General features: G+C 40.5%; 1 protein-coding gene across 7 annotated transcripts in view; it reads left to right on the top strand.

The window, feature by feature from the left end:
* The first annotated feature begins 341 nt into the window (after positions 1-341).
* Positions 342-24,914, top strand: part of ANTXR1 (ANTXR cell adhesion molecule 1) — a 237,480-nt gene continuing 212,907 nt past the window's right edge. For 3 of the 7 annotated variants that reach the window (XM_054548119.2, XM_054548117.2, XM_054548118.2), the window contains exon 1: positions 443-1,013. In XM_054548119.2, the coding sequence (XP_054404094.1) occupies positions 862-1,013 (152 nt within the window). In that variant the 5' untranslated portion in view covers positions 443-861. Of the gene's footprint in view, positions 1,014-24,914 lie in introns of all 7 variants that reach the window. The other 4 variants (XM_024242099.3, XM_054548116.2, XM_054548115.2 and 1 more) reach the window with 4 other exon arrangements.

Genomic DNA, 24,914 nt, shown 5'->3' with positions numbered 1-24,914 from the left:
CTAAGACCATGTAAGGTCACTCTGATGACTCAGACCACAAAGGTCCCGTTTTTCCCCTACTTCATCTGCACAATGGCGTGTTTGCAAAGGTCCTAGCCTGGGGAGCCGGAGTCACCGTGCTTGGAGGAAACAAGTTCTCATCCAATGTTTAGTGACCTTATCAAAAGATGCAGGATAGGAAAGGAAAAGAAGGGATAGAAGGACTGCAGAGAATGGAGGGGCGGTCATGGAAAAAGAAAGGGAAAGTGCGTGGGAAGAAGGAAGGAGTAAGAAAACACGCACAGCTCACACGAGAATAGTAAGGACAAGGAAATTTATACGCGAAGCCTGGAAGCGCCCCCGCCCCCGCCGCACTCCCGCGGGTCCCATGCGTGCTTTCGCCGCCTTTGTCCACAAGGTGGCAGCCTTTGAACTTTCTTCCCCGTAAGAACGCGAAAGGGGGGCAGAGAGGAAGGAGAGAAGGCAAAGCACTCCCCCCACCAAGAACAATTTGAAAACCCACCCCATCATATTTAAAATCTGGGACAAAGAACCGTCGGGACGGAACTCCTTCCATTGCAAAAGCTCGGCGCGGCCTCGGGAGCTGCCCGGCGGCCCCGGACCGAGGCAGCCCTCCCCTTTAAAAGAAGCGGAGGACAGGATTGGGATCCTTGAAACCCGAAACCCAGAAACAGCATCGGAGCGGAAACCAGAGGGAAAACCTTGAACTCCTCCAGACAATTGCTTCCGGGGAGTTGCGAGGGAGCGAGGGGGAATAAAGGACCCGCGAGGAGGGGCCCGCGGATGGCGCGTCCCTGAGGGTCGTGGCGAGTTCGCGGAGCGTGGGAAGGAGCGGACCCTGCTCTCCCCGGGCTGCGGGCCATGGCCACGGCGGAGCGGAGAGCCCTCGGCATCGGCTTCCAGTGGCTCTCTTTGGCCACTCTGGTGCTCATCTGCGCCGGGCAAGGGGGACGCAGGGAAGATGGGGGTCCAGCCTGCTACGGCGGATTTGACCTGTACTTCATTTTGGACAAGTAAGTGCCGCGAGTTGTCCCCCCCCTACCCCAGGCTAAGCGGGCGAGAACGCTTTCGCCCCGGGCCGGGCTCTTTGGCAGGGTCGCCTGGGGACAGGAGCGCATCTCCAGGGGCACAGAGGGACCGCGCGGCAGGCGGCGGCGGAGTGCTGCGCCTTTGTTGGGGCGCGCTCCTGCCAGCCTCGGCTCCAGAGCCCGCAGCCGAGGCGACGCCGCTTGCTCGGAAGGGGACAGACTTCTTTTCTGTCTTGCTTTCTGTGTCCCAGGAGCATGCAAGAGGCTTGGAGGATGCTATTGTCTTGCTGAGTTTCTGTGACTCCCTCCCGTGTTGGTGGGAAAGGCTTGCTTACCAAAGACAGAATTTGCAGGCACAGGCACTCCTAAAGTTAGAGGCTTGGGCATTTTAAAGCCAATCGTCGCATTTTTTTGTTTTTGTTTTTGCTTTTTTGTTTTGTTTTGAAACGCTGTCCCACGGAAGGCATTATCTTTGCTCCTAATCATGTAATGCATACTTCTCACCGGGCACTGAGTGAGAATGAAAGGCAGGGTTTCTTAACCTTGGCACTTCTGAGATTGAAACCTGGTAATTCTTTGTGGTGGGGGCTGTCCTGTGCGTTGTAGAACGTTTAGCAGCATCCTTGGCCTCTACCCACTGGATGCCAGTAACATCCCCCGCCCCTCACTCCTTCCTTATTAGTGGTGACAACTAAAAATGCCTCCAGACATTGCCAAATGTCCCTCCCCTTCGACTTGAGAACCCCAGATGTAGGTGAATTCAAGCTCTTGGCCATTTGACTGGTGAGCTACCAGGGAGGTGCAGGAGCCCTGGTTTCCTTGCAAAAAAATGGATAGTGGTTAGGCTTTAGGATTTGCTCAAGGGAGAGCTGAATTCTGACCAATGAAGCACTTCCCAAATCCGCATAAGTTTGCCAAGCCACAGCCACCCAAGGAAGCTTCATGCTATCTGCTGAAAACCAGCTTCAACGATAAAAAGCCCCTCACAGAAGATCCGTTCTCATTAAAACTGAGTGAGCTCTCCAGTGCCAGGAGAGGCGCTTTGCTGTTACAGTGGTGGGGAGATGGATTTCACAGACTGGAAAGTATTTAGGAGTTGGAAAAAGAGTCCTGCAAAATAAGCTGGCTAGCTAGACACCAAATGTGCTTTGCAGTTGCCCCTGGAGTTTGATTTTTCCGTAAAGGCTGTTTTGAACTCCAGATTCTTTGGATGAAAAGTGAGATTTCTTTTCTGCAGATTTATGAGAAGGTGGATACTGAAAATATGCTCCAGTGCTAAGGAATGGAATTTCTTTTGTTACTTCTAGTGGCTGGAAGCATCAGCTCACAGACTCAGAGACAGTCCATGAAAACAGTCGGAGGTGCTCCTCCTCCGTGCTTTTTTAAAAAGCCAATTCAGAATGATATTCAGGAAAATCTAAAAAAAAAAAAAAAAAAAAAAAGGGACAGAATCACCATGTCTGTGAATGGATGACTGTAGAGATACTCTAGAGATATGGATACTATAGAGATAACCAGTTTTCCCCAAATTAATTTAGAAATTGAATTCAACTTTTCAGTCAAAGTTCTGAAAGAGTTTGTTTTGATGATAAGAATTTAACAAAATGATTCTAGGCTTATCTTAGCAGAAAAAAAAAACAGGTAAAAAGAGCTGAAGCATTTTTGGAAAAGAATAATGAAGCCATATTCTCTCTCCAAATATTAAAATGTATTGTAATGCAAATTATAAAAACAGGATGGTAAAGGCCAAAGAATAGGTGGATAGAGTAGAAAATCTAAAAAGACAAGTACATGTAGATCCAAACACATGTAAACATATAGTGGAATTTCAAATCAGTATATAATGATTCATTAATTAAAAAAAAATGGTTCCTGGACAAGTGATTGATAACATGGAGAAAGAAAAAGGTTAGATTTATACTTTACAAACCATACACAAAAATAAATTTCAGAAAGGTTGAAAATCTAAATATTTAGAATGAAATGATCAAAGAACTAGAAGATAATTTAGATGAATATTACTGTAATCTTAGGTTTAGAGCTTTTAAAACATGACAAGGAAGAAACCATAAAGGAAAATAAAGAGAGATTTGAATATATTAAAATTTTACACTTCTATAAATGAAAAATAAGCCATGAAAAAACATAAGAAGTTACAATAACTATTGCCACATAAATCACTCTCTTAAGATTGATTTTCATATATAAAAAGCAGTAAAAGCAAAATCCCAATAAGAAATAGCCTAAGTGCATAATTCACAAGAGAAAAAAATATGAGTCAATAAATGAACCAAAAAAGTCGTTATTAATCAAAGAAATGAAAAAAATCAACAATATAATTTTTGTTAGGTTGGCAAAAACTTTTTTAAAAATTACAATATTCAGTATTGGCTAATTTGTGGGAGGTAGGCACTGTCATTTCTTACTAGGGAAAATGTAAATTGGTGCAGTCTTTCTAGACTTGCGCTGTCCAGTAGAACTGTCTAGGTTGGTGGAAAAGTTCTATATCTGTGCAGTTCAATACAGTAGCTGCTAGCCATATGTGACTTGAGCACTTGAAATGTAGTTAGTGCGACTGAGGAAGTGAATTTTTCATTTTATATAAGTTTAACTAATTTGAACTTTAATAGCCACATGTGGCTACCATACTGGATAGTGCAGACAAGAAGATAATTTGGCGACATGTGTCAAATGCTTTTAAAAAATGAGGGGTCTACCTTTCCATTGAGAAATTTCATGTCCTAAAGAAAAAAAATCCAAACAGTCACAAAGAAGTACCTACATGTACATTTATGGAGGTGCTGTTTATAATAAAAAGCTGAGGATTACATGTGTCTAACAGCAGCAGATTTACTAAGGTATGATATATGCATAGTATTGAATCTGCATTGCATGTTATACAAGCTTGTAAGCTATTTTAGGAGAAATACGTAATTCTTAATATACTATACACTTTTAGATGAAAATGCAATTACCAAACATCATCTGCGTTATGATTCCACCTGTTTAAAAAGTTAAACACACACATGTGTATGTCTCTATTTACCAATATGGTAGTACTATTTGTCTCTAGCAGGTAGAATTTTAAATTTTGTTTACATGTTTTTCTTAATTTTTCTGTACTGAACATACATTACTTTTATATTCAACAAAAATAAGTTATTTTGAATTTGTTTTAAAAATCATGTCAAGTGGGTCTCTAACCAGCGTGCTGATTTACTATTGTAAAGGATGCTCCTGCTTTTATATTTGATCCTGGAGTAAATGTCTAAGTGCACCATAGGATTCTTTGAAGCACATTGGGAACCCAAAAATGCTCCAGGAAAAGAAATGGTGGGGAGAGCTTTACAGACATTCAGGTGGATGCTCTGATTTCCTTTAGCTGTTCTGTTGCTGGAAGAGAAGGATATTTTTGTGCTGAATGAAAAACTTGCTAGAACTTGGTGCGAAAGTGCACACCCCACCAGCTTACCATCTCGATCCAGGCTAATTTATGAGATTGATGAGTCCAGAGCTAGGGGATGGGCCAAAAGGCAGTGGTGGCAAACAGACCCCTGGGTGGTCGCTAAAGACATGATCTTCTGTCCTAGAAAGAACCTCCTCATGCAGTGCTGTCCAGCACCCAACCACAGTCAGAGTGGAAAGTGAAAAAATGCTGACTCACTTTTTCCTTGGGCTTCTTAGATCCTTTGGCTGGCAAGACACTGTCTACAGTCTGAAATCGAGGGATCACAGGGGACTGAATCCACCATTCTTCTCCCAATCCCTGCAACTCCCTTTTCCCCTGCAACTGGTTCTCTTTTCCATGACATTAAATCTCAGCTCATTTCAGCTTTAAGCAAGCTGCATCTCTGGCCTGGAGGGAACCCAGATTATACATTTAATGGAACGTCATGTTTTCTCAACCAGGAGCAAAGACTTCATAATGAAAACCTAGAAAATACCACAGCAACACAATAGGGCATTATTAGTGGCTTTGGCGACTGGGCTGGTGGACTGGGCTGCACAAGGCTTTATACTGATGGAATTTCATGTTCACTTAAACATGCTTTTCTGGTTATAGTCAGGAAAAATAGATTGCTGGGAATTCAATCAGGGATTTGAAAAGTTAGATTTGGAAGGCTCTGTTCAGCAAAAAGCAAAGAAGCAGCTAGCCTCTTTTAAGTCTTCCATGGGATCTTCCAAGATGAATGCACCCATTTGACCAACCCACAGACATAACATTTGACCAACCTTCCCTCTCTCACAGCACCCCCCACCCTCTCTTGTTACGTATATGTTTATGTATTACATATTGGCCTGTTTTACATGGAGCTATTAGTCACGTGAATGGAGAAAGTGGATTCTGCATCATGAATCTCAAGTGGCTGGCTATGTATGCCCTGAAGACTTCAAAAATAGAATGTGGGAAAGAGAGCAGGAGGAGTGGAGGTGGTGGGCTGGAGGGCAGGAGTAAACGCTTGAGCAGCTTTATTTGTAAGACTTTCCAAAGCCACTGCCTGTCATTCATTTTCTGCACCTAATAAATCCTTATGTGTCTAAAGGCCCCCCACAGGCTCACCATGTGCTCCTTCCCCATAAGACCTCCGACTCCCCCTGCCACTTCCCTTCTGTTCGGCACCAATTTTCTCTTTCTTCCACTGTACAAAGGGACTCCATGTTGCCACTCCCCCAGAGTTCCAACCCCAGCACCCACACCTGGACGATGTCCTGCTGGTGCTGATTTGCAGGACCATAGTTATGTGTTGTACTCCAGGGACAGGATCATCAGACAGATTTTTGTAGCATTAGACTGAAAACTTCACCACCAGGTATAGTACTGGCTTTTTTCTGGGAAAATATCTTCTGAGTTCCCAACTACTAACTTACAAAAGAAATACTGGATTGGGAACTTGTGTCTTGCAGACTCATGCTCTCTCACAAGGGTCCCAAAGACAACCTTGTTTGGTAGGTAGGGCAAAGCATGACTGTCCCTAATTTGAAGATAAGAAAACTTTTGTTCAGTCCATTGGGTTAAGTGACTTGCCCAGGGACCTAGGATTAGATCATGACAGAGCTAGGACAATGTCTGCCCTTGACTCCCAGACCAGCTCTTTCCACTCATCTTCCCTGTACAGTTGGGCCATAATGAGAAGCACATGGCAATATAACTAGAGGAACTGAGTAGATTCCAGGAATTCAAAATCCCCGCATCAGAGTTTCAGTAAATCATGGTGCATAAGGCGATTAAGTTTACTTAATTGAGGAGCTACTGCTCTGCTGTTAAATCAGCTGTAGTTGATGGAAAGTATCAGGAACTCCAACCCCCTGCAATCCAGAGAAATGCTCCAGAGATCTAGGGGGTTAATTGATGAGTCAGACTTTAAGGTGTGTTCAGGACATTTTATTATGATAAATTCATAATTTGTTCAGACTGAATCTGATAGAAAAGGGAAATTGAAGTCTGTAAATATGCTAAAACACACAGATGTAGCTTATTTTCAGAAATACATTGGAAGATGGCTTAGTGTCTGCAAAATTGGCTCTGAATAAGGAAAGCAAAGAGTTCAATAGAAGGCACCTTGAAAATGCTACAATCAGATTTTTTAAATATTTTTGGATTTTAATTCATATAAGTCTTGTATATTTATTGTTAATTTCATTCCTAAGTATTTGATCATTTTGGTTATTGTAATGGGAAATTTTCTTCCATTTTGTTTGCTCTTAGACATATAAAGAGTACAAGTATCTGTATTGATTTTGTTGTGAATTATTTTACGTTTCAAATAATTTCCTAGTTGATTCTCTTGGGTTTTCTGGATATATAATCATATAATCTGCAAATAACAATTTTATCTCCTCTTTTCTCACTTCATACTCATTTCTTTTTTTCAACTTTTAAGTTCAGGGGTACATACAAACCTGCACATCCTGCATATGTACCCCTGAACTTAAAATAAAAGATGTTAAAAAAAGTAATTACATAAGAATGTGTCATGGAGTTTTGTTGTACAGATTATTTCATCACCGAGGTATTACGCCTAGTACCCATTAGTTATTTTTCCTGATCCTCTCCCTCCTGTCACCTTCCACCCTCTGACAGGCCCCGGTGTCTGTTGTTCCCCTCTATGTGTCCATGTGTTCTCATCATTTAGCTCCCACTTACAAGTGAGAACATGCGGTATTTGGTTTTCTGTTTGTGCATTAGTTTTCTAAGGATAACGGCCTCCAGCTCCACCCATGTTCCTGCAAAGGACATCATCTCCTTTTTTATAGCTGCATAAAATGCCATGGTGTATATATACCACATTTACTTCGTCTAATCTATCATTGATGGGCATTTAGGTTGATTTCACGTCTTTGCTATTGTGAATAGTGCTGCAATGAACATATGCATGCATGTGTCTTTATAATAGAACAATTTATATTCCTTTGGGTATATTCTCAGTAATAGGATTGGTGGGTCTAATGGTATTTCTGTCTTTAGGTCTTTGAGGAATCACCACACTATCTTTTACAATAATAATTTTAAAGGGTATCAGAAAAATAGTTATCAGGGGCCAGGAATTTCTTTTATTATTATTATTTTTGTATTGAGGTGGACTTAATGCTTGGTTTTAAATGCTCCTCCAATTAAGTTCCACATTTGGAGAAGGCCTTTGAGGCCAGGCAAGAGTTGGTAGAACTGCCTGCAAATTGGATGGTTTGGCATATGGGTCAAAAATAAAAATAAATAAGGCAAAACTGTTTTGTTTTGTTTTGTTTTGTGTTTCTGTCTGGGTCAGCCAAGTAACTACCTCTACTTTATTTAGCTGTGGAAACCTGGTTAAACTCAGTGTCAAGGAGTGTTGGAGGAAGGCACCTGTCCCAAGATAACCTGTAATTATGTCCAAATGCTAAAGGATTCCTAGTGGTCCAGAAACAAATTCTGGGATCAATTAGGGAGACTTGGCTGTCACATAAATGCAAATGGGATTTGCTCTATGCTAATTTACAACGTGTGTCTATGTTTGGTATGCAGCCAAGAGACTGGATCTCGCCTCTCCCACTGATTACTCTGCAATAAAAGACAAAGAGAATATTTAAACGTTTGTTGACATGTTTTTCAGACACATCAGGTTCATACTGAAAAAGTAATTAGATTTCTCCAATTTGACTCAGCACATTCTTCCATTCATTTGACATAGATGACATACTCAGTTTTGATCACAAGTGTGTACTCCAATACAGGCATGGATAAAACAATGCCTATTGCAAGCAATGTCCTGCTATGGGAGGTGCAAGGAATGCAAAATAAACAAGAAGAAGTCTCAGGCTGTCAGGCTTTTATGGAGAAAAGTGTTAGAAGGACTCCAGGCAGCCAAAGCTAAAGACTTCAATGAGGATTTGGGAAAGGGGCCAAGTAAAGTCAATTTTAGATCAATAAGAAATAAGAAGTAACATTTACTGAACCCTTGCTACCTACCAGACACTATAGTAAACACTTTGCCCGTATGACCCTGTTTAGTGTTTACAACCCCCATAAGGTCTGTAGTCATCGTTACCGTTTCACACACGAGGAGACCAAGGTTTAGAGAGGTTACCCAAGGTCACTCTGAGTGGTGAAACTAAGTCTCAAACCCAAGCCCCTCTGTCTCATAATCTATGCATAAAGTTAAAAAGAATCTAAATATGCAAAAGAACATTGAATCAATCAAGGCAGGTCAGGTTATGCTGTGATAACAAATAAACCCCGAATCTCAGTTACACAAAAAACAAAGTTTTATTCTCTGCATATACTACATGTCTGATAGGAGTCAGCGGGGCTCTTCTTATGGTGATGGTTCTGGGAGCCAGGCTGATGGAGACTCCTTCCTGATACCTCCTGCCACCATCGAGGCTGCGAGGGAAGAGAATGCTAGATGATGTCTCGCTGGCCATGAAATGCTCCAGCCAGAAGTGACATGTGTCCTTCTACTCACAGCCCATTGGTCAGAACTGGTCAGATAGCCTCACTCTATGGAAAAAGACTTGAAGAATAATCCTCCATGTGCCTAGATGGAAGGGAAAGCCAGATATGGGTGGACAATAAAAGCTTCTACTGAAAACGTATAATTATAGCTTGCTTTGGCTTGAATAAGCAAGAAAGAAGTAGCCATTGAGAGAGAATAAAGAGATAAGACTTCTGGAGAAAGGTCAGTTTTGAGCCAAGTCTTGGATATACAGCATTCGTCAACCTAGAATTACTGTCAGACGTGATGTTTCAAATATGCCCAAGAGGCAATGATAGCTCCTTCTCTTTTCCTCCCTTCCCCATTCTCCGCATACTTTAGATGAAATATTCATCTAAAGTATGGCGGGGGATTAAATTAGATTAAATGGAAAGTAGAAATGGAGATTAGACATGCTCTCCTGCCACTTATTACATTAATATATTTGAAAGATAAAACTTTCTTCTTCCATACTTTATGGAATATGAGGGAATTTGAAAGGCTGGGGAAAGACAGCAGCCCATGGAACACAGACTACTGCAGCAGCAGAGCTCAGAGGATGCCTGTACACTGCAGGGGCTGATTCCGAGTTTGAATCAAGAGTATCTGGGCTCCAACTAGTGCTTCTCAATGAGGGTGCTGTTGGCATTTTTGATGGGACAGTGTTTCATTATGATGGACTGTGGGATGCTTTAGCATTCCTCATCCTTGCTTTCTAAATACCATTAGCCTTTCTGGTCATTGTGATGACCAATAAATAACAGCCTCTATACTTATTTCTAAGGTTGGTACCACCTTGGTTGAGAACTCCTGACTAAAAGAAGGCAGGGCAGACCAGGGCATGCCATTGATGTTGATTCCTAGCACCCAAGAAGCACATCTGGGCATTTGTCTGAAGGAAGAAATTGGGAGGCTTCCATGATAAGAGCTCCAATGGAAATTGTAGACCTTGGGAATGAATATGCTAAACTGAGGTTCTCAACCAAGGGCCAGATCACAACTTCAGAGGCCTGAGGCAGACATGTGTATTTTGGAAAAGCTTCCCAAGTTATTCTGATTCAGGTCCCTCCCTCAGTGAGTCATAAGACTGAACAGGAAGACAAGAAAAGCTGCCCCATAATGATGGCTCATGCTTATGGCCTTATGATGAGGATATAGCTGAGGCAGCACACACCTTGGAGCTGGGCTACAGGCAGAGCTCTTATTTAGATGGTGGCAGAAGAAGCCACACACAATATGAAGGCAGAAGAGCAAAGGTCACTGAGAGGCCATGTTTTGCCCTTCAGTGTTGCCAGGTCCTGCTGTGTGTACATATACATTTAAGCCATGATGTTTACCAGCCAGGACACTCCTTTGCTTCCTTTCTCATAAGTCTCCCTACGTGAAATGTGCCTCATGGGAATGCTTAACACAGGGCTTAAGAAAGCCAACTTTGGAATCAGGCATCTGCAGCTTCAAATATCAGCTCAACACTTCACCAAGCATTGTGACCTTGGGCAAATTATTTAGCCTCTCTGAACTTCAGTATTATTAATAAAATAGGCATTAAAATGTCTGCCTCACAAAAGTGTTGTAAAGATTAAAACCTTTAATTAACCGTTGGGCACGTGAGTGCTGAGACGATAGATGGTGATGGTGATGGTTATGGTGGTGGAAGTGGACGTGATGATAAGGATGATGGTGATGGTAATGGTGATGGTGATAGTGATAGTGGTGATTATGGCAATGTTGATAGTTGTGATGAAGATGATGATGATGGTGATAAGGATAATGGTGATGGTGGTGGTAGTGATAGTGATAATGATGATAATGGTAGTAGTGATGATAGTGATGGTGTTGGTAGTGATGATTCTCACGGTGATATGGTGATGGTGGTGGAGGTGGAGATGATGATGATGATAATGATAATGATGCTGATGGCAGTGGTCATGGTGGTGGTGGTGTTAGTGGAGAAACAGAATATGGTCCTCTAACAAAAGATACCTCCATAGATTCCAAGCAGTAGTACCTGGCTAGGATAAGGAATATATCAATTCAATATTTATGAAGCTGTGCTAGACTTCTGGAATCAAAAAATGCCTAAAACAAGTGCCAAGTCTCAAGGAGCTCATAGTTTTGTAGAAGAGATGGGGAAATAGTGAAATAATTTAATTTTGGTTGAGATGAGAGGGACTTAGGAGGCTTCATAGAGGAGGTGACTTTGGATCTGGAACTTGGAAGTTGATCAGGATTTTGTCAGGTGACAAAGTAAAGAAAAAGGCAACATTTAGGAAAGGAAACTAACACATACTCTTTGTGATATGAGTGTGACAGGGAAATAATCTGGAAAGAGTTTGGATTTTATTCCATCACGAATAGGTTATGAGATTAAAGGTTTCTAAGGACAAAAGTGTCAAGCTTATGTATGTGTTTTAGAAATACATATCTATCATCTATGTTTGCAATGAGGATGAAGGAAAAAAATAATAAATGAGATTGGGGGCTCTTTTTATTAAGGATCAGCAGGATTGGATGAGCCATTGGCTGTGAGTGAATGGGAGAGGAAAGGGTTGCAACAGTAAGGAGCGGGCATCAGAAGGAAAGAGAAGTTGATGTGGACATGCTGAGTCTGAACATGTAGGGCATGTGCATGGAGATGTTGAGTAGGCAGTTGGCTTGATACCCTGGAGCTGAAAATAAAAACTTGAGTGTTGTAAGCCCAAGGGTAATAGTTGAAAATGCAGGTATGGATAATAAATAATATCAAGATAATATCAGGATTTTAAACTGCCCAGAATAGGTGGAGTTTGAAGAGGAAGATGGCCAAAGTCCAACCCAAAGGAATTGCTAACAGAATTGTCTGGGCAAGAGAAGAAATTACACTAAACAGAGCTGAGAAGAAGCAGGTCAGAGAACCAGCAAAGAATTGTATTAGTGAGGGAAGGAGGGACAGAATTTCAATGGGGGGAAGGCGTGATCATTCAGATGTTTTCCCCTGAAATCATCTCCTCCTCAATTTATGGTCTTGGTGAATGGTGGCACTATAAGTCCAGCTACTTAAGCCAGAGATATGAGAGTAATCTCTTGTTCACACTCAAGACTGATGACATCCACTGCCATATCTCTCCCAGGTTGACCTTGTTCTCTACCTTATCATTGTCTTAGCTCAGGCATTCACCATTTTCACCCAGTTATCGGTCTCTTTGCTTCCTTTCTTTACCCGTCTCCCCACCTTGTATTCTTGACAATCAGTTCTAAAATTGATCTTTTTAGAACACAAATCTAATCTCGATACTATCTTCCCTAACTCTCACCTCTTACCCCTTAGACATTTCCGAAGCTCTTTCAGGATAAAGTGTAAACTCTTCAGCAAAGTATCCAAGACCCTTATTGCTCAGGTCACTGTGCATTTCCAAAACTTCGTATCTTACCATATCCCACATCTTTTTAATTTTCAAAAAACTGTATTGTATAGTTCCCCAAACTAACCCATGCCCTCTCTTGCCTTTAGCTGTAATGCCCTTCACCACCGCACCCATCTTTACCTAGGTGATGCCTGCCCATTTATCCTTTGAGACGATTACTAGTACATGGTCCCCTTCTATTACTAGTTGCGGGCTCCCTGTGGTAAGAAAAAAATAATAAGAAGAACAACCACTTTTCTATGTTATTTCTTCATTCAAAGTTCCTTCCTTATTCAGAATCTCCTAACCCCATAACAACTCATATTGCATGACAAGCAGTGGAGTGGTCCATTTTCAAGAGATGGAGAGGAAAAACCCTTAGCGTTTGTCCTATGGGGTTTCATCCAGTGACCTGACCTGTTTTTCCCTTGATACTTAATGATATGCAGCCCTAATTAATAAATACCTGTAGAGACCTCCTGGAAGATGGCTTTCCCAACATCTTGATTGCAAAAGGATTATGATCAGAATCATAGTCAGCCTACCATCACTCTTGACATTAAAAATAATGCAGATTCCAGGTTTGCAGAAATTATATAGCAAATAAGAAATCTGTAGCAAATAAAAGTGAAGACTCCTAACTGTAACTTTACACCAGTCACACTAATAAACAATATAAGGTAAAATGAAACTTCAGATGCTATTAGACAACACTAAACATAAATAAACGTTAAAGCTTATTGTTAACAGTGACCAAACATCCTAATTTGCCCAGGACAGGCCTGGTCTATGCTTGTTGTCCCAGCATAATTATAAATTTCTTCTTCTTTTACTCTCAAAAGTGTCTCAGTTTGGATTTTAAATTATATGGTCATCCTGATTAACTGTTGTAAAAGACAATATCAAAAGGAAAGGGGATTGAAGGTCAAACAGGTAAAGCAGCTTGCACACTTTGTTCCATTAAAATGGGCAGCCATTTCAGCACTCCTGCTTCCATTTAAGTGCTCTAAGTATTTTCTGGAATCCTCACTCCCAAATTCCCATAACAGTTAGTGGAAGTTCTTTAATACCTCTCACTACCTTAACACCTAACACTTTGAACTGTAATTGTACATTTCCTGACCCTTCCATGGGGAGGCAGTGTTGCCTAATGGTTAAGAGCACAGGGTTAAACTCAGAAAGACTTTGTGAGCATAGCGTTTGGACAAGCATGGACTTCAACATGGATTCTAAGTCTAGACCACTTGGGTTCAAATCTCAGCCCTACCACATACTAGCTGTATGTCCTTGAGTAAGCTACTTAACCTTTCTACGAACTCAGTCTCCTCGTCTGGAAAAAGGGAGATAATAATAGTTTGTGTCACATAAGGTTGTGCTCAGAACAGCATTGGCCACACTGGAAATGCTAGCTGTTATTATTAAGTGGCAATGAATGTAAAGTGCCCAGCACAATGCCTGCTGCTTAGTAAGTACTCAGTAAATGTCAAGTGTCATAATTATTCATCTTTATATAGACTCCAAAGGACCAACCAGGCACTCAAATATCAGTTTGCTGATCAATAAATGGCATACTATAAGCAGGTCCAGCAAGATGAGAACTCAAAAAAAAGCCATATACTTTAGCAGAAATAAGGGCATTGGTGACTTTTGGAAGTGCTGTTTTGGGGAACCATAAGAGCAGAAACTAAAAATTAATGAGCTGAGGGGCTTAATGGGAGATGAGAAAGCAAGTTTATGACTTCAGAAAAAGATCTGTAGCATAAACAGTTAGCTTCTCCCTCATTCCTTTCCCCTCTATCATCTAAAACTGTCCCATCTCCCAAAAGAAAAAGTCTGAAGAAAGTGTCTAGGAGACGCTGCATCAGGTCCAGAGACTAAGGGCGTTGACACTGACATGCAACACATGCGTTAGAAATTCACTAGAAATAAAGCAGATGGACTGAGTATGAAAGAGGTCAAGCCAGGGTCTACTTTCAACTCTGTTGCCAAATTGTAAAAAAATATGCAGAGAAAGATCAGTGAGGAGCCCCTAGAATAATCCCAGATCTGGAAGTGAGTTTGTAGTCGAGTGGGGACCTGAGAGAGATGAGAACCATCCCCTTGGAGCCCTGTTGCTGTTGGGCATCAGCATCATGCAGAGGCAGCTGCTCTGTGGGGGTCAAAGGGGAAACCAAGCCACAAGAGATGCCTATGAAAACCAGGCACCTCCTTGACTGTGATCCTGTCCAGCGCTGCTGAGTCCTCCCGCTAGACCGCGAGCCTCCAGGGAAACAGCAGAGTTTTGTGTTTAATTATGTGGATGTACTAGGGATCAAGAATGAGGCCAGGTATAGCTCAATGCGAACCTGAAGTAGAGGCCAGGCCAAAACAGCCCCTACATATGGCAAGCTGGAATGATTTAACCGTGTCCAAAACAAGCAAACAAACCTTGCAAAGGTGAAGTTCCTTTGTGGAAATGACTGGGGTCGATTCTATTCACCACTCTCCCCTGACTGATGGAACAACATGAGCTTACTTTAGCCATCAAGACTAACTCCTTTTCACCAGATTAATTCCTTAGAGAAGTTTGTAAGTGTGAGATGATGCAAGTGTGTGTGTGTGTGTGTGTGTGTGTGTGTGTGTGTGTGTGTAAGCTATTTTGGAAGCAAATGCCAAGCCAAGTTATACCTTTCCACATTCAAGGATGAAAATAGGGCCTACAAAACTTTAGCACCTTAAGATAAGTGATTAAACAAAATTCCTGAGGTGGAAGAATAATATATTTATGGAAAGCATTTTCAGTAGCAAAAAAAAAAAAAAGGTCAATTGTGGTACCATATGACTTCAATTAAGTTAAATAAAAAAGTAAATTTGTGAAACAGGAGATAAAATACGAAATGAGAAGATAAGGGACCTAGAACAGTTAAGGAAATATAAAATAATATGGAAAAATTTGAAGTCACCAAAGAAGCAGTAAAGAGCAGAACAGACAATGCAAAAAATGAAATAAATGATGCAGGCATGTTTAAGGAATTCTCGTAATTTGAGGAGGAAAACACAGTTAGAGGAAAGTGATGAATGATAAAATGATAAATAATGAATGAAAAAAATAGCTATTCAAAGGACCAAATAACTTTGCATTGCTAAAGTATAGTCTAGAAGAAACCTTCAATGCTTTAATAGAAGAAAACTCTTCTGACTTAAGAAAAATTTGAAAATGCAGATTCAGTAGGCTCATCAAGTGATAATCTCAATTAATTATTCATTAAAAGGCACTAATACTTAGACATTTCCTGGTGAAAATCTTTAAAAGACAAAAGAAGAACTTTATAAGTGGGAAGAAAACACATGGTACCTGCGAAGGCTCTGAACATTAAATGGTGAATTTTGATTGACACAATTAATCTTTTATGATGGATAAAATTTTTGATGAACAAATTCTGATGGATTTATAAACTAAAATGTTAATACCTAGCCAAGATATCACTTACACATGAAAAAAATAAAAAAGCATTTTCAGATACATATGGATTCTTCGTGAAAGGGGAGTGGGATAATTTTCTTCAGGAAATTATCTGAAATGTGAATCAAAGTTTAAAAAAATAAAATATAATGGTTATTACACAAAAGAAGTGGAAATGACCATAGAATCAATTTAAGCAAATATATGTCTAAATAGTATTTTCAATAAATTCTGAAATAATATTGCATCAACAGACAAAAGCAGCTGTCACGAGAAAGGAACAAGCTGAAAATAAGAAGCTTTGGGGGAAAAAATACGCTGTTTCTGAATATTCAAATCCATTAGAAATAATGACCACCACATTGAATATTGCAAAAAAGTAGATTCAGTTCATGAGAGGACAGTTTGAGAAAATTCCTCAGAACTTAAGCTGAAAGGATACAGAGATTAAAATTATGAGAAAAGAGGCCGGGTGCGATGGCTCACACCTGTAATCCCAGCACTTTGGAAGGCCAAGGTGGGCAGACTACTTGAGGTCAGGAGTTCGAGACCAGCCTGGGCAACATGTTGAGACACCCTCCGTCTCTACTAAAAATACAAAAATAATTAGCCAGGCGTGGTGGCGCATGCCTGCAGTCCCAGTTACTCGGGAGGCCGAGGCACAAGAATTGCTTGAACCCAGAAGGCGGAGATTGCAGTGAGCCAAGTTCACACCACTACACTTCAGCCTGGGCAACAGGGCAAGACCCTGTCTCAAATAAAATAAAATAATGAGAAAAGAGAAAAGTAGTACAAAGACTAGGTCCAGGATATCTAATATCTAGTATATATATATATAAGATATAGATATAGATATAGATAGATATAGATATAGATATATACACAATAAGAATTCTGAGGACAGAGAACACTTATAAGAGATACAATTAAAAATAATAAAGGAAGATAATTTTCCTGAGCTGCAGAAAGATTGGAGTCTTTAGATTTGGAAGATTTAGGTAAAATACTCAGCCTAATTAGTTTTTTAAAATGGTCTACAACTTGTACAATCTTTGATAATTTCTTAAAATATAAGAATAGAAAAGTCTACATTCTTCCAACAAAGAAAAAAAAATAGGCTCAAGAAAAAAGAAAGTGAGATTCAGACTGGCGTTAGTTTTTTTACTCTACACATTAAATGTTCCAAAAAAGCTCAATAATTATAAGGTCTTGAGTGAAATGTGATTTTAAAATTCCTTAGTCAGGCTTTAAAATGATACACATTTTAAAATTGTATTACTTACTGAAAAAATTACCTAAAATTATTGACATCAAAATGGAAAATATATATGAAAAAATGTATAAGAAAAAGACATAGCATAAAAGAAACAGAAGGAATGGTTCTAGAAAAGTTAAGAAGTCATAATAAGGCCATCAGTGAGACTTTGTAGCAAAATATAAAACTGAAAGAATGGATTGTCAACAGAGAAAATGAAAAGTGTAAAATTTTTATGTGAGGTAGCAAAAATCACTCATATTACATTTACATATGCAAGAAGATGCAGTTTATTCTTATTTCCCAAACTCCTCTTTTCTTCCTTCTAAGTCCGCCTTCTGGGTAGCAAGAGGGAGGAAAATCCATAAATTTTGAATCCAAGTTGTGATAATAGTCCATTGTGGTGATTTTTAAAAATCCCTTTAGTTAAAATGCTCAGTTTTTCAAATGTTGCCTTTCCCTCACCAATAGAATCTGGGTATTTGAAGGAGATGGATTTGTCTCTGTGAAGGAGTCCTTCGATTCTGGACCACTTGGTTTCATGGAAAGTTCTGTCACATCTTCAAGGAACAGAAAATTTCAATACTAGTGTTAAACGCATACAGACAGCAGGAAAAAATAGTTTCTCAATTCACTTTATGAAGCTAGCATATATCTAATATCCATGTCTACCAAAGATAATACCTTCATACACAAAACTTCCCACCAACTTCTGAATAAAAACTTTAAACTTTAAATACATTTTGCTAAAAAACTAACAGTATAGTAAAAGAATAATGTCCTAAGACCAAGTAAAATTTATCCTAGGAATGCAACAGGGCTTCAATATTTGAGAAATGTTTAAGATAACTCCAATTTTTTTGACTGCTGGAGATGAAAACCATTATCTCAGCAGAATCTGAAAGACATCTCTGAATACTTAAGCATTCAAGGGTATATTCAAAATATATTTTGAACCCTATACCCTACAGAGAATAAACTTTCCTTTCAAATGCCCATGAAATATTTATTAGGTCACAAAGAATGCCTCCATATATCTCCCAAGGCACAATTTTTCCAGTCTGCATTATCGGCAATAAATAACAGGAAATGAATAGCAAAGTACACCAAAACTTCAGCTATCAGGAAAAAAAATACAGATTTGTGTCTTATCTTGTCATGAGAAAGACATGACAGTGAATATAGAAATTTAGAAAAAAACAAGTCTGAAAGAAAGTGATTGTCTGGGACATAGGTTGGCAAACTATGGCCTGCAGCCTGTTTTTGTAAATAAAATTTTATTGTAGTGCAGCCACGTTCATTTTGTTCATGTACCATCAATAGCTGCTTTTGTGCTACAAAAAGCAGAGTTGAGTAGTTGCCACGGAGACCACATGGCCCCCAGAACCTGAAATATTTACTGTCTGGCCCTTCACAGAAAAAGCTTGCCCACCCCTGGACTAAGAAAACATATGCAACCCAATATAAAATGGGCCAAAAATATTGAGACCAGGGTCAGCTTCATGGGCATGGGACCTGTGCAGTCAGTCACCCAGGGCCTCTCATTTTGAAGGGCCTGGCCCTTGGTTTAAGGGCCATCTTGCCATCTTGAATTTTGTAAGTTTTGAACAAGAGACACTGCATTTTCATTTTACCCTAGGTTCTGCAAATTATGTAGCTTATCTTAATTGATACAAAGAAAAATGAACCATAAATGTGAAAAAATTATGGCTTATAGTTAAATACATGCAAATTAAACAATAATGAGATCGGTTTGTCCTTCCTCTGCCCACCCTCACTGCACGGTCTAATTACATTGATGTGGGGACAGTCTATAGGGTAATTAGCTCCTAGAGAGCCAAACATGAACCCCCCATTCTTAGCATCTGTCCCTCCCTCTCTTTTCTTTTCATAATCCTCAGATAGCAGAGGGCTTTCTGTCCCTCTGCTGTACTGCCTACCCTAAGGCATGGATTTCTTCACCAAATGACAGAAGAGGAAATTATGTCCTCCTTATATTGTGATCTTAATCCTCCAAGTTTTGTTCTTTAACTGCTAAAGGAATTTAGAAAATCTCTCTTTGACAAAATCTTGCTTCCAAACCAGTTGTCTTGCTGCAAAAATCATATTTTGAACTTCAAATGTTAACTTTTTCCCCCTTTCTGCATCACTGCTGGAAAAACAGAATCCCCCACTGCTCCAGGGTGGCTCCTGCCAGATGGATGTCTCCAACTGACCAGGGTGTGTTGGGTCACTTTCTGTGCAGTTGCTAAAGAGAAAAGCACAGTACAAAATTCAAAATATTACCCACATTACGTATGTAAAGATATTGTTAAAAAATATTCATCAGAATTATTTTATAATAGTGAAAAAGTAGAAGCAACTCAATGTACAAAAAGGAATTATACCTATTATAAAGTTATACAATTTATAAAGTGGAGAAAATGCAGATGTTACAAGTGATGTTGGGAAGGATTAGTGAATGAAATAAAAATTTGTTCATAACCATAATGACATTAAGTGAAAAGAGCAGAGACCATAACCTGTAAATACACAAACTGAAGATGCTTGGGGAAAAGTCTGCAAGTAGAATCATTGCAGTGAAGGCAATGGTTCTATCTGAGCTGTGGGATGATGGTGATTTTTATTTTCTTCCTTTTGTTTGTCTTTCCCTCCTCTCTAGCCACTCCCCCAAAATTTCCAACAATGGACCTGCTGCTTTTGTGATACAATATTTGTAAACCCTCTCCCTTGGTGCCCTCATTCTGAGTCACTTCCTCCTAAGTGACATCATCCATAGCCACTCTCACTCGATGATGTTGACCCATCCCCCTTTGATCTTTCTGGGGGATGCAAAGTGGCTACTGTGGCTTCATCTCTGTGAATATGGCGAGTGTGAGAAACACAGCCGCAGCTGTGCATTTCAATTATGGGAAATACCTTTTGGGTTACTAACCCATTGTCTGTATTCTTAACAACAGTGCTTTTGTGTTGAATCTGCACCAAAAGTACCAATAGCTGATATCAGAAAATGTTTTTAGGGTTCTCCTGGTGTGCATCTGTTGTGTGTGTGTGTGCGTGTGCCTGTTGAAAAAGGCAGAGTGGAGTTGAAAGGAGTGCATATTTTGCTGTATACCTTTTTGATCATGATCCACAAGAAAAATACATTTTATATCTTGACACAGTACATATACAATACTTATGTGTGATTGAACAAAAGTTGACACATAACATTCTTTTTGTTACTGTATGCAGTATATTCTGGTATTTCTATTCTATTCTATTTTTTTAATGTTAGCAATGTCCCATGAAATTGCTTTCCCAAATCACTAATAAATTCCATTCTGCAGCTTAAAAATCATTGTTTCCATAGGCATCAGTTAGATATACTAACAGGATATTTCATCACAAGTCAGTCGAGTGGGGCTGGGCACCCTGTGCTGGGGTCTCCGTGACACAGACAGGAGCAGGGTGGGTGGCCCCAATTCAAAGTACAGTGCTCAGTGACTAGGTTTGGGTCTGTATTGGTGTCTAAAGAAGTTGGAGTGGAGGCAAAAGTCAAGGTCAAGCTTTTTGAGCAAGAGGGAGGCATGGCTGTGACTTGAAACAGTAATAGGAGGACAAAGCCTGAAGGCCTGGGCCAGGTTTAAGACTCCAGGCAGTCAGAGGACAGGGCAAAGCTAGGAGGAAGCAGAGGAAGGCATTGCCCTCAGATTATTATTCAGTTACTTCCAAGGGTCTAATATGCAAAGAGTAGAAGCAAAATAAGAACTCCAAATCTCATTCTGACTTGTTTTCTAAAGTGCACTCTTTTCCTTGGAAGAAGCTGGGGAGGGAGCACAACAGCAAATGAATGCAGGGTCTTTGACAGCAGAACTAAGTGTGAGTCCCACTTACATGCGCCCGAAGCTGCTGAAGATATCTGTATCCTTCCAGGATTGGGACCCAAGTGGGTTGCTGAGGACATCAGTGACTTCAACTGGGTGGGGCTAGGGACAAGTAGAAATTGGCAGTTTTATAATTTCTATCCTTAGAGCTGCTCTGCTCTTCCAAGATTAAAAGACTCCTTGGTGATGGTTCCAACTGCAAACTTTCTTTTTCCCTTTTATTCTATTCTAATCTGTGTGCAAAAGAAGGGAGGATAATTTAAATTCAATTTGGCCAACTTGATTCTTTTTTGACTCTGGTTGTATGTGTGGCTAATGGAAAGAGCCTGTGTTTTCTAAGGAGCTTAACCACAGGGAGGTTTGGAAACTCACATAAACAGAAAAGAATGCACTTCAGAAAACAAGTCAGAATGAGATTTGGAGTTCTTATTTTGCTTCTACTCTTTGCATATTAGACCCTTGGAAGTAACTGAACAATAATCTGAGGGCAGTGTCAGATTCCATGCAGAATCCTGCACTGGGAACACACAGTGAGTGCAATGTCACAAAAATTTCTTGACTTCTTATCATGTTCCAAACACAAAGGAGAGCATAGAAAAACAAAAATAAGTAAGATACTCTGGAGCTGCTTTCAGCAACAACCTTCTGGGTCTAGTAGTGAAGACTGGTGGCTTTCCCTCCCCATGGTCTAGTGAGCCCTTCTCCAAGGCCAAGTCAGATGACAGTGTGGGAGGGCATTGACTCTGGTTTTGAGTGGATCCAAGTGTATTGAAAGAATCTTCAAGCACAGAACTCTGTAAGACTGTCTTCAAGCAGAATTCCTGGGAGGCTACTTGAATTCCAAATTCTGCTGAGATTTGTGCAGTGAAACACAGGCACAAAATCCCAAGAAGGGGTCTGGACCCTCTGTGCCATCCTGAGACCAAGCTGACCTATAACAGCCTTCAGGGGCTAGGACTGCATTTGAGTTAGGATTTAATGGAGTCGAAATTAGGGACCTTTTACATCCACTGATTTCTAGAACGTGGCACTGCAACTCTCTGTGACTACAGCTTGCCCAGCAGTTACGTGTTAAAGGCAGTTCTGGAAAAAAAAAATCTACAACAGAGTCCAATGGAACACTTTCTAGTACTATTTATATTTAGGCTTAGAAGGTTTTAATTTCCAGCTGCAGCTTTGGTGATAATGGCTGGGTGGGCCATACTATCTGAAGATGGTATCAGGACTCCATAGCCAGAGTTTAAGGTCATTGACTTATAAAGAGACTGACATGATAAATGTCATGTTCTGTACATTGTACGGTGGAAAGAAAATGGAATTGGATCCACTTTCTGCCATTTTCCCCAGCCAACACCTACCTGGTTGTGACCAGGAGTCCACTTAGGTCTTCAGGATTGAGAGGAAGCCCGCGGTCTGAACTACCCTGAGTCAATTATTCTGGCAATAGCCACTAGGGCAGTTTCCACACCAGAAGATCAGTTACAAGGCCAAGTGCAGGTGAGACATACGTGTTTCAACAGAAAGTCTAAACTGAGTCATAGACCCAGCAAATTCATCCCTATGGAAGAAGGCAGCGGGGGGCGGGGTGGAGGTCTGGTTGAGGTCCCAGTGGTCATGGATAGGAAGTCAGATGGGATTGGTGGGTGGTGGTGAGGCAGGGGAGAGGACTGTGGCATCAGGCAGGTAAGCCTCCTGCCACTGGGGCTTTGGGTTAAAGAAATATAAGCAGTACCCCCAACAAGTTTGCTGCCATGCTGAAACCATAAGCAGCGGACATAGGGCTCTTTCTTTCTCCAAGAGGTGGTTTGATCTTGGGCTAGGACAATGCCTGCATGTGTGGGTTAAGAAGTTTCAGAAATAAAGAGTAGAAGGAGTCCAAGGTGCAGATCGAGATAACCCTTTACTCTCTTGCCTTTAGTAGCTGAGGCCCCTTGGAATCCCAGGATAACCCAGAGAAGACAAACCCAGTTTGGTTCCTAGAATCTTAGAAGTTTGTGTTTTTACCTTTGATGATTGAGGAGGCAGGCTATGTACATCTCCAGCGTGGCTCAAAGGGTGTATATTTTGGTCAAGGCTTAAATAATTGTGTAAAGAATGATCACTTACATATATGAAGTGACAAACCCCAGCAGCGACAGGGCAGCTGTTAGCAGAGGAGCAAGCCTGTCAATGCCTTTTTGCCTCCAGTTTTGTCTTAAAGCTCTCATTTTCTTCTTCAGAAGATTCAGCTTTTGCCCATTAGCAAGAGTTTTGATGGATGTAGACTTTTGTCAACACCAAGGATATATTTTGGATCTTTCCCTATATCTGGCATCAACAAATCAGGTTGAACATCAAAACTGTATAAACTTTACATCAGTCAGATAGAAGTATAGTGAAAATGACATGTTTTAAGAAAGTTGGAAGTGTGAATTATCATTGGGTGACACTTTTTAATAAGTAAAGGAATGCAAATTAATTTGTGGCTGTGAAATAGGACCACTCCTTGAGAATGAGGAAATATTAACACAAAAAGGATTTACTTCAAACTCTTGCTGCTTAAACAGGGAGTCAATAATAGTTTCCCAATTCTAATTCAAGTTCCTATTTCACCAACACATTGCTTCTCCTCCTAGTATAATTTCCTGATTTTATTTTTTTATTTCTATGGGTACATAGTGGATGTATATATTTACAGGGTACATGAGATGTTTTGATACAGGCATGCAATGTGAAATAAGCACATCATGTAAAATTGGGTATTCATCCCCTCAAGCATTTATCCTTTGTGTAACAAACAATCCAATTATACTTTTTAAGTTACACTTAAATGTACAATTAAATTATTATTTATTATTATTGACTATAGCCACCCTCTTGTGCTATCAAATAATAGGTTTTATTCATTCTTTCTAATTTTTTTTGTACCCATTAACCATCTTCCCAATATAAATTCCTCCCGGCAGAAATTCTCTACTGATGAGGAAATTGGACATGGGATAAAGGAGGTTTGGAGATTCCTCTCTAATCATTAGATATCTCACCCTACCCGCTCAGTAACCAGAATTTTAAAGATTAATTTTTCTGGTTGTATGGACCAAAACACAGCATTGCATTTCAGAAGTGGCCACTAATGGCCAGTCTTTAAGGAGATCTCTTGATTCTAGTGGAAAGGGGTTGTAGAATTCTGGATTGGCAATGGCTTATAGCCAGTCATGTGGCATATCTTCTGAGGCACCTGGACAGCGTTGGGCCATCTCTGCCAGATCACCCAGGACCCCCAGGGCCAGAGCATCCACCCTATGGCTGAAGGATGGCACCCTGGATAAGTCTATGTGACCTGAAGTATACAAGTGAACCCTGTCCAGGAGGATGGCCAGGTCTTTATGAAAGAAGATTTCTAAAGCTTTAAGCCTAGGGTTAGGATGTGCAGTTCTGGTGAGCTCGTGGGAGACTCCAGCTGCCATTCAGTTCAGAGATCTACTGATGATCATGCGGGCCCAGTCACCAAGCAGCTATGCCCTAGAATCAGTGACCCAACTGGGAAGGCTGCTTACTTCACATAAGTCACGGGAATTGGCAAGAGCCATCTGAGTCCCAAACCCAGGCTGTTTATCCAAGCCAAGGCAGAATAGTTGAGGTTCAGTTGGCAAAAGATCAGGAAGCTTCCATGAGCAATAGAGGCTTTTCTTCTTCATGCTCTTCTTTCTTTCATTCAATAAACAGGTAATGCTCGGGAGGGAAATTTCTTTAAGACCGATTGCCACCCAGTATCAGGGGATGCTGACAGAGAGGTGGACACGATGGCCCTGAGAGCATAAGGCAGGGCCTTATGCTTAAGGTAGTGAGTCCTGTCTGTGTTGGTTAAAAGCAACACGGAGAGACCAACCTGAGTTTGTTTGTTTTTTTGCTTTTTGAGATGGAGTTTCCCTCTTGTTGCCTAGGCTGGGGTGCAATGGTGCAATCTCAGCTCACTGCAACCTCAGCCTCCCGGGTTCAAGTGATTGTCCTG

Source organism: Pongo abelii, chromosome 12 (genome assembly GCF_028885655.2).
Source record: "Pongo abelii isolate AG06213 chromosome 12, NHGRI_mPonAbe1-v2.0_pri, whole genome shotgun sequence".
Classification (NCBI taxonomy): Eukaryota; Metazoa; Chordata; class Mammalia; order Primates; family Hominidae; genus Pongo; species Pongo abelii.
Note: the sequence above shows the minus strand (reverse complement) of the source record. Positions and strands in the feature narration are given on the sequence as shown.